Source organism: Callithrix jacchus, chromosome 4 (assembly GCF_049354715.1).
Source record: "Callithrix jacchus isolate 240 chromosome 4, calJac240_pri, whole genome shotgun sequence".
NCBI lineage: Eukaryota > Metazoa > Chordata > Mammalia > Primates > Cebidae > Callithrix > Callithrix jacchus.
The window spans coordinates 43,711,476-43,722,066 of NC_133505.1; the positions used below are offsets into that span (position 1 = coordinate 43,711,476).

The 10,591-nt window shown below is 50.7% G+C and overlaps 1 protein-coding gene across 14 annotated transcripts in view; it reads left to right on the plus strand.

The window, feature by feature from the left end:
* Positions 1–10,591, plus strand: part of PPARD (peroxisome proliferator activated receptor delta) — a 135,254-nt gene that overhangs the window by 121,714 nt on the left and 2,949 nt on the right. For 11 of the 14 annotated variants that reach the window (XM_078369043.1, XM_078369046.1, XM_078369045.1 and 8 more), the window contains 4 exons: positions 6,094–6,248; positions 7,496–7,634; positions 9,313–9,515; positions 9,694–10,144. In XM_078369043.1, the coding sequence (XP_078225169.1) occupies positions 6,094–6,248; positions 7,496–7,634; positions 9,313–9,515; positions 9,694–10,144 (948 nt within the window). The remainder of the gene's footprint in view (positions 1–6,093; positions 6,249–7,495; positions 7,635–9,312; positions 9,516–9,693; positions 10,145–10,591) is intronic. The other 3 variants (XM_078369048.1, XM_054253914.2, XM_078369047.1) reach the window with 1 other exon arrangement.

Sequence of the window (10,591 nt, forward strand, 5' to 3'; positions counted from 1 at the left end):
CACACCCTTTGTTGGGACCAGGGCTGTTTCCCAAGTAGCATCACTGTTCCCATGCAGTCCAGGCGAGGTGCCTGGGAGCATGGGCAGGGTGAGAAAGGCAGGGCAGTGACCTCTCAGGCAGCTTTGTTGTGGAATTTAGGGCACAGCAGGGAAATGTCCAGAGCAGTTTGCCTCACCAGTCACATAGTACTATGTATGAGGTGGTGTTTAATAGATTCTGTTTATCAATAAGTGGATGAAGTGGAGGTAGAAAGACTTCCTTGTTCAGTCATGGAAACAGAAGAGAGGGCTACTTAATATAATCACCATGTATTAAAGCTGTAGGGTACGAAAAGTTCCCAAAATTCTACAAGACATCTGGGTGTACCCAAGTTTGAAAAAAAAATTCTACAGATAAGCAAGCTAGCAGGAAAATCAAAACAGGTAACAATAGCACAAATACAAATGGCCTGAAAATCCAGCAGGTTTTTCAGTCTAACCACCTCAAACAAAGCACCTTAAGTCGTGAAGCGGTTTCACTTGTCAGATGGGTAAGGAGGACTTGGCCCTCCCACTGCCAGGGGTGAAAGGGTAGTGTAGGCCAACACTTCTTAGTGTGCGTTTCTTTTCTCTTTTTTTTGAGACAAAGTCTGGCTCTGTCGCCCAGACTGGAGTGCAGTGGCACACGATCTCAGCTCACTGCAACCTTTGCCTCCTGGGTTCAAGCAATTCTCCTGACTCAGCCTCTCAAGTAGCTGGGATTACAGGCGTGTACCACTGCGCCCGGCTAATTTTTGTACTTTCAATAGAAACGGGATTTCACTGTGTTGGCCAGGCTAGTCACGAACTCCTGACCTCAGGTGATCCGCCCGCCTCAGTCTCCCAAAGTGCTGGGATTACAGGTGTTAGCCTTATTGTGTGTTGTGGGCAGAAGGGCTTTGAGATCACAGAGACCAGAGCAGGAATTCCAGGTCTGTCACTGCAAGCTGTAGGCCTCACCAGTGCCATCACTTCTCCAAGTCGCATTCTCTTCGCCTTTACAGACTGTGTCCTACCGACCTAAGGGCCAATCAGGTGAGAGTCATTGGGGGTATCTGACACATTGCAGGTCTCAGCACCTGCTGGTTCTCTGCCCCACCTCTATGAGTTATTACTTCGACTTCAGGAGTCCCCCGAGGGACCCATAAGGACAGGGCACAGCTTCGAGCCCTCAAACAGCAGGAAGGCTCCACAGTCACCCCTGACCTCCTCAGCAGTTCAGCACTGACTGTGCAGATACTGAGCTCAACACCTGCCAGGTACCTCCTTCTCACTCTTCCCCCAACCAGACAGGACAGGCCTCCTCATCAACAAGGAAACTGAGGTAGCCAGAAACCCACTTGCCAGGGTCCCCTGGATATGTAGGAATAGAGATAGCCAGAGCCAGGGCTCACACCCGATTCCCATTCTCATCACTCCTAATTCAGTGACATCCATCCCAGTCACACTTGAGAAATCCTGGCCTCAGCACCTCCTCACTTGGCAAGCACTTGGTGGGCATCAGGCTGGGCCCAGCACTGTGTCCAGGGCTGCCCATACAGTGATGGACAAGGCTGAGTGCCTGTCCCAAGAAGCCCACAGTTTAGGCAAACAGGTCAACAGAAGTAAAGAGGCTGCTCAGTAATCCAGCCCCAAATCCCTGCAGAGTTTGGCCTGACTTCAGAAGCTGCTGGGTGCCTGTTTGCCTGTGAGCTCTGCCAGCAAAGTAAACAGACCAGTCGGGCGCCTTCTGGCTGTCTTCACTGCCATGACAACAGCAATCTTCCAGCAATGGAGACTAGATATGCAGGAGATCTCTCAGCTACAAATGATGTGAATAAAGTCAATAGTGTCTATTTGCTGAACTTGTAATCAAAGATGGTGAAACTGATACTTTACTCTCTAGGTGAGAGGGCTAGTGTTTACACTGAATCCAAACATTTGGATAATGACATAGTGCTTCCTCAGCAGTGACTGTATTGTTGTTTATCATAACAATGTTATTGGTTAGTGGTCATGAACATATAGATATGCATAGTAGTGGAATGCTAAGATTAAGAGCCTAGCTACATGGTTCTAGGTTATAATTCTTGCTCTGCCACTGTATTAGTGAGGGTTCTCCAGAGAAGTAGAACGTGTGTGTGTGTGTGTGTGTGTTTTGAAAAAGAGAGATGTTTTTAGGAATTGGCTCGCACAGTTGTGGGGGTGGCAAGTCCAGATTTTGCAAGGCAGGCAAGCTGGAGAACTGGGGAAGCTGATGTGGCAGCCCAAGTCTGGAGGCAGAGTTTCCGCTTCCACCGTCAGGCCACGGTAGGCACTCAGTCTTTTTTTCTCAAGGCCTTCAGTTGTTGGATGAGGCCCACTCACATTATGGAGAGTAATCTGCTTTATTCAAAGTCTTCTGATTTAAATGTTAATCGCATCTTAAAAAATACCTTCTGGTTGGGCACGGTGGCTCATGCCTATAATCTCAGCACTTTGGGAGGCAGAGGCAGGCAGATCGCCTGAGGTTGGGAGTTTGAGACCAGCCTGACCGACTAGGAGAATCCCCATCTCTACTAAAAATGAAAAATAAGCCAAGCAACATGGCACATGCTTCTAATCCCAGCTACTCAGGAGGGAGAGGCAGGAGAATCTCTTGAACCCAGGAGCCAGAGGTTGCGGTGAGCCGAGGATCGTGCCATTGCTCTCCAGCCGGGGCAACAAGAGTGAAACTACACCTTCTTAGCAACACTGTTTGGTCAAACAGCTGGGCACCATGGACTAATCTCAAGTTGATACATAAAACCAACATAGCCACTATTAGCAAGCTTCAGAGACTCTCGTCTATAAAGTGGGAGTAAGAAGACCAGCTTGAAGGGTTCTTTTGAGGTTTTACATGAGATTAAATGGGTGTAAAGTGCCCAGTGGACTGCCTTTAGCAGGACACCTGCTTGCCCCCACCTCTACCCAGGACATTATGGTGTGGGGGAAGTGGTGGAAACTTAAGAACAACCTGGTCCCTAGTATGGGAAGAATTCTGCCATCACCTTTCTTTGAGCAGTGAGGGAAGCAGTCCCCTTCCATAACAGTCACATGCATGGGTCACATGCATGGCTCCTTCCAAAATCCTGCACCTCTTACCACCCTTTACCTGGCGTTGCCCCACTCTATCTCATGTTGTCATTTTCTTGTCTCTTTTTTTATTTTTTTCCTGTAGGCACAGGTAAGTTACAGTAAGTTAAGTTACATATTACCTTTCCTTGTTTTTCTGGGTTATTTTTGTTTGTTTTTGAAACAAGGTCTTGCTCTGTCACCACAAGCTGGAGTGCAGTGATGCATCACAGCTCACTGCAGCTTCAACCTCCAAGGCTCAACCCATCTTCCCACACTCAAGCAGTCCTCCCACCTCAGCCTCCCAAGTAGCTGGGACCACAGGCATGTGCCACCACACCCAGCTAGTTTTATTTTATTTTATTTTTTTGTAGAGACTGGTCTTGAACTCCTGGGCTCAAGTGATCCTCCCACCTCAGCCTCCTAAAGTGTTGGGATTACAGGTGTAAGCCACTGCACCTGGCCTTTTTTTTTTTTTTTTTTTTTGAGTAGAGACCATCTTGCTTTGTCACCCAGGCTGGTGTACAGTGGTACATTCTTAGCTCTCTTGGGCTCAAGGATCTTCCTACCTCAGCCTCCTCAGTAGCTGGCACTATAGACAGGTGCCATGACCCCCAACTATTTTTTTTTTAACTTTGTGTAGAGACAGGGTCTCACTATGTTGCTCCTGGCCTCAGGTGATCCTCCTACCTTGGCCTTTTAAAGTACTGGGATTACAGGCATGAGCCACCACACGCAGCCATTACCTCTTTCTTACCTCAGCTATTTGAGGGCAGGGTCTAAGTCCTGCCCTACATACAGAAGGTGCTTATCTTGTGTCTTTTGAGTGAACACAGAGGGTGGCATTGTCATGTGCAATGCCAACAGCAACCAAATGACTAGACATCTACTGACCTTCCACGGCCACAGGGAGGATGAGAAAGGCACCTCTAGGAGGTGTGAATAATCTGAGGGTATTGGCCACTGTGGACAAGACTCGGTGGTGGAAATGAGCTCTGAGATCCAAAGGGAACGTGAGTAGAGACATGCAGAATCTAGCAGAGGAAGCAGACGTTAAGGCCACAAAAAATTATAAGAAGTACCACAACGTGAGCATATGCTCACAGACTGTACAGACTCAAGGAGGAAGTGCCAGAATCTTCCCCGCCCGCCCCAGCGTGTGTACAGGCGTCCACAAAGGGTTTCTGTCACGTTATCTCCTTTTCTCCCAACAACCAGTGCTGTGAGTTTTATTATTCCTGTCATAATGCCTCCAGGAGTGGCAGATTCTGCCCAACCACACCAGCCAGTTGGTGCTGTGGTCAGGACACGCCAGCAGCCTGAGGACTGCCAGTTGAGCAGAGAACTACTACGTGCCTGCTGTGTGCCCAGCACCCCACAGAGCTCTTGGTGCCAGACCACGCTGGTGCCCTGGTGGACAAAGTTCCTGCCCTGTGGCCCTTATGTCTAATGGGTGGCTTCCAACAATGAACACACATAGGATGCCAGGCAGTGACAAAGGCTACTGAGAAGACCAAAGCGGCTTTAGCCTCCCAGAGCACAGTTTTTCCCTCCTAGGCCCAAGAGATGGAGGGAGCCCACTTTCCCTGTCTGGGCCAAGAGGAGCAGTTACACACCCTGGAGTAACTGAAGTTGGGAGCTAAGGTGCCAGGACAAGACAAGACTGACTTAGGAACCAATGACTTGTGTCACCCCTAAACCTCACCAGACAGGAGGGGAGCAGCCCACTGGGTCCTCTCTGCCACAATTGGGTGCTTCTTGTGCTCCCCCTCCTGTGGCCAGGATAGAGGAAGGCTTTCCTGCTGCTACTCCTAGGACCCATGGGGGAGTGGGGAGACGGTGTGGGAAGAATGGAGTGCACTTTGGTTGGTAGCAGTGGAGAGTACTCCCATGGTGGGGAAATCAAGGTTGCTTGGCCTATGTAGAAGAGAGGTATTCTACATACTAATATTTTCCAGGTATGCAGGCCTGGAAAATATTAGTCCGGGTTTATCTCCGTGGCTTGGGTCCCTCTAATCTCTGTGACTTGGGTCCCCCTAATGTGCCCTCCTACTCAGTCTGACTCACTGCTTTGGAGGTTTAGCACCTGCTTTTGAGCAGGTTGCTCAGTTGTCAAGAGTGCAGAGGTCGGACGGTCATCACAGTAGAGGCCGGACAGCTGGGATGTGGGGCCAAGAGACCAGCTCTGGGCTAGGAGTCAGGAATGTGAGGCTCACTCAGTTCAGTTCCCCTTTCCAAGGCAAAGAGATCATTTCTGAGTGTCCATAGGGCACTGGAAAGAGATTCCTGGCAGTTCTTATGAAGTCATCTGACAGTAGGTATATCCTGAAGTCACAGCCTTAGCCAACTGCTTTCCTCACTGACACACTCAACACCTGAAGGTTCAAACATCTATATACATTTGATAGAAAAACTTGGAGAAATTCAGTGTGTTGCTTAATCAATGTGACTGATACCTCAGCTATTCTAGTCAAGCAAGAAGTTTCATGAGACTTAATTTGAACTTCTTGAGAGATTGTTTACAGCATCCCTGGAGTCTATGCCAGAATAGAACTTCCTGTGGGGGATAGCTGGGGGGCTGGCTCTGCAGAGGTCTATAGTCCTGCAGTTCCTGAGAAACACACTGCACACAGCTCCACCTGGGCCATGCAGTGGCAACCTCTAAATCAGGAGAGCTGCTTCCTAAGAGCTGTCTAAATACTCTCCGTCTGTTTTCTCCCTCTTGCTTTCCTCTGGCCCAGCCCGGATGGCAATAGCTGCATGTACTGGACATCTTCTGTATGTTAGGCTCTGGGGGAAATGCTGTGGAGACTTTTGCCCATCCTCCCAGAGAAGCTGTCAATACCCACCTATTCTAGGTGAAGAAACTGGCCCTCAGAAAGGTTGACTTCCTGAGGCCACACAGCTGTTAAGTGGCTGAGCCGAGGGCTGTGGGGCTGTTCCCATGCCCTGGCTTCCAGGCCTGGCAGCGTTTGGAGCTGCTCCTCCATCATGTGTCCGCAGACCTCTCCCGGAGCTCCTCTCCACCCTCACTGCTGGACCAGCTGCAGATGGGCTGTGACGGGGCCTCGTGTGGCAGCCTCAACATGGAGTGCCGGGTGTGTGGGGACAAGGCATCGGGCTTCCACTATGGCGTTCATGCATGTGAGGGATGCAAGGTACGGACTGGGGGAACGGTGGCTGGCCACTGAGGCTCTGGTCACATGGTGAAGTGACCTTCCATAAAGCTTTCCCTGTCTCTGGGTGGGGCCCTAACTGTATCCACTGCAGAATTCTTGCCAGGAGGCAGCCAGGCCCTTGGGCTATAGACCTCAGCTCTGGGCGCTGCAGGAGAGAAGGGGGTTCCCTTGTCAAGCCTGACCTGCTGGGTACCTGTGCCAACCCACCTCTGTGGGTGATTGTGTCCCCCTGGGGACCAGGCAGGCAGGACAGAATGAGAGTCTTGGGTTGAGCTGTCATCTTACCTGAGGTCTGGGTTTCCTGTTTCTCAAGGCTCAAAAGGGGCTCCTTGAGAAAAAAGGACAGACATTTGTTTTTCCAGGGATCTTTGTGGGTCTTTCCTAACTTCACACCCATCAAAACTCAGATGATTTTATTAAAACCACCACCTCAAAAATACACAGAACCAGATACATTTATGAAGAAATCAAGTTAGCCACGAGACCATCTTATGTTACCAAATTAACAAAGAAGCTTTTTTTTTTTGAGATGGAATTTCACTGTGTCACCCAGGCTGGAGTGCCGTGGTACGATCTCAGCTCATGGCAACCTCTGCCACCTGGGTTCAAGCAATTCTCTTGCCTCTGCCTCCGTAGTAGCTAGAATTACAGGCATATGCCACCACGCCCAGCTAATTTTTGTATTTTTAGTAGAGATGGGGTTTCACCATGCTGGCCATGCTGGTCTCAAACTCCTGACCTCAGGTCATCCACCTGCCTCGGCCTCCCCAAGTGCTGGGACTACAGGCGTGAGCCACTGTGCCTGTTCTCAACAAAGAGGCTTTACTTAAGAACTTCTTTAGGCATGTAAAACAGTTGTGGGTTTTTATGTGTTTTGTTTTATTTTTGTTTTTATTTGAGACAGTCTCGCTCTTATTGCCCAGGCTGGAATGCAGTGGCCTGATCTCAGCTCACTGCAATCTCCACCTCCCGGGTTCAAGCGATTCTCCTTCCTCAGCCTCCAAAGTATCTGGGATTACAGGGGTGTGCCACCACACCCGGCCTAAAATAGTTTTAATTAGAACTTTAGAATTACTTCTTTTCTTCTCCATTTCCCCTCGAAAAAAAATATCCCCTCATTACTTCCAAATTTCAAGAGTATTCATACCTTATGCATAATCGGGCCCCTTGGCACAGCCTCCCTCCCCCTCCTGGTGGCCTCTCCTCACCTGTTCTTGGTGCCTCAGGGCTTCTTCCGTCGGACGATCCGCATGAAGCTGGAGTACGAGAAGTGTGAGCGCAGCTGCAAGATCCAGAAGAAGAACCGCAACAAGTGCCAGTACTGTCGCTTCCAGAAATGCCTGGCACTGGGCATGTCACACAACGGTGAGAGCCGACCGGGGCAACACAGGGCTGAAACCAGGGTCCAGGAAGCCCTCGGGGCAACCCAGAGGGGGCAACCTGTAGAGCAGTGCCTGGCACACAGGAAGCACCATGGCTGTTGGCTTCTGGTTGGCTTTGCTGATCTGGACCTTAGGTCTTAGAGCCGAAGACCTGCTACTTCCCCCAGACTGCCAGCATCTACCAAGGGTCCCAGGCCTCGGGTAGTCTCTTCCTCCCTGTACCTGAGGTTTGCCCATTCTGGCCCAGAAAGGAACTGAGAACTGATGCCAGTTTGAACAATTTGGGGAATACTAATCTCAGAACTTCCAGCCTGTCTCAGATGACCTGACACAGCATGAAAGCTACTGCCAAGGCCAAGGATCCCCTCAGCAATTTTTGGTTATAGAAGGCAGGCAGTAACCAGTAAGTGACCACATTTGTCAACTGCCAGGAACCAGGTAGAAGTTTCTTGGAGGTCAGCTACTCCCAGGAGACAGAGCCTTCTCTGCCCCATGCTCCAGGCCTCCTGCAGAGCCTTGTCTTCAGACTCCTAGGGTAGGATATGCAAAGCCCACCTGTCCCCTCAGGATCCCTCTGGGTCAGACCCTCAGAGGACAGGGGAGAGCCTCTTATCATCTCCATGGGCAGGTTAGCTGCTTGGCCAGTTTTAGCCAGGGATGCCCTAACTGCCTTGCATCTTAGAGGGTAGTAGGACCTCAGCCCTCCATCTGCGACTCTCTTGGGTATTGGGTTCTGGCAGGTCTAGGATTGACCCCTTTCCTAGGAAATCTCAGAACTGATTGAATACCTCTCCTGACTCTAACTCTGAGAGAAGCTGCATTCATATCCTACTCAATTACTAATGACAATTTTTGAGTGCTTACTGTGTGAGGACTCTTATTTAATTGATCCAATAACTCAGTAAGTTTTAAAAAGCATTAGCCTCATTTTTCTGATTAAAAAAGTGGCCAGGTGCGATAGCTCACACCTATAATCCCATCACTTTGGGAGGCCAAGGCAGGAGGATAGCTTGAGCCCAGGAGTTTAAGACCAGCCTGAGCAACATAGTGAGACCTCATTGCTATGAAAAAAAAAAAAGTTAGCCAGGCTTGGTGGCATGCACCTGTAGTCCTAGCTACTCCTGAGGCTGAGGCAGGAGAATTGCTTGAACCTCGGAGGCGGAGGTTGCAGTGAGCCAAGATTGCGCCAATGCACTCCAGCCTGGGTGACAGAGCAAGACTGCATCTCAAAAAAAAAGAAAAGTGAAAGAGTGTGCCCCAAGTCACACAATAGTAAACTGCCAAGCTGGAACTCAAGCCCAGGCCTTTGTCACCAAAGTCTGTCTTCCTAATTTCCACACTCTGTTGCCACCAACCTCAGCCACAGTAGCTCAGTCACTGGCTCAGTAAGTTAGAGCCGTTGTGTGCTGGGCACTGTGAACAAAACAGACAAAATCACCGCTCTTGCAAAATTTACCAGAAAAAAAAAAAAAAAAAAATCACTCTTGTGGCACTTGCGATCTGGAAGGGCTACCCCCAACATTCCCACCTTGCTGGCTCTAGAGCTTCTGGGGGCCCTGGGCTCAAAAAGGATTTTGCTCATGCACCTGTAAAGGATTAGGGAGGTCAGAGGTGCTGGGGCCTTCCTGGGCTCCTTGCTGACTGCCCCCTTCCCTGTACAGCTATCCGTTTTGGCCGGATGCCAGAGGCTGAGAAGAGGAAGCTGGTGGCGGGGCTGACGGCAAATGAGGGGAGGCAGTACAACTCACAGGTGGCCGACCTGAAGGCCTTCTCCCAGCACATCTACAATGCCTACCTGAAAAACTTCAACATGACCAAAAAGAAGGCCCGCAGCATCCTCACCGGCAAAGCCAGCCATACGCCGGTGAGTGCTGCTGCTTGGCCTGGCAGCATCTTGGGCTCTGGGTCCCACTGCTGCCTGCCTGACTCCCAGGAGAGCCAGGCCTTCTCCTTCCCTCAGCTTCATGGTGCAGGCAGGGAATATGGGGAGCACAGGGCGGGGGTCCTCCGAGGCCTGGTCTCTAACGGGGCCTGGTTTTCAGCCCTTTGTGATCCACGACATCGAGACATTGTGGCAGGCGGAGAAGGGGCTGGTGTGGAAGCAGCTGGTGAACGGCCTGCCACCCTACAAGGAAATCAGCGTGCACGTCTTCTACCGCTGCCAGTGCACCACAGTGGAGACCGTGCGGGAGCTCACTGAGTTCGCCAAGAGCATCCCCAGCTTCAGCAGCCTCTTCCTCAATGACCAGGTGACCCTTCTCAAGTATGGCGTGCACGAGGCCATCTTCGCCATGCTGGCCTCCATTGTCAACAAGGATGGGCTGCTGGTAGCCAATGGCAGTGGCTTTGTCACCCGGGAGTTCCTGCGCAGCCTCCGCAAGCCCTTCAGTGACATCATTGAGCCCAAGTTCGAATTTGCTGTCAAGTTCAATGCCCTGGAGCTTGACGACAGTGACCTGGCCCTGTTCATTGCGGCCATCATTCTGTGTGGAGGTGAGTGAGAGTGGGGCAGGTGGGCTGGCCTGGCACACCCAGTCCCCCTGGGGATTGGCCCTCACTGCAGGGCACTGTGCCTGAGCTCTGACAACGTGGGGGAGTGTCGGTCTGACCTTGGCAGTGTAACATGCCAGGTACTAACCGAGCATGCCGGGTCAGCTCCATCTCATTACATATGTACATGGAGGTGGTGATAGAAAAAGACTAAGCCAGACCTGGTGGCTTACACCTGTAATCTCAGTACTCTGGGAGGCCAAGACAGACAGATCACTTGAGGTCAGGAATTCAAAACCAGCCTGGCCAACATGGTGAAACCCCGTCTCAACTAAAAATACAAAAAATTAGCCAGATGTGGTGGCGCGTGCCTGTAATCCCAGCTAGTTGGGAGTCTGAGGCAGGAGAATTGCTTGAACCTGAGAGGTGAAGGTTGCAGTAAGCCAAGAT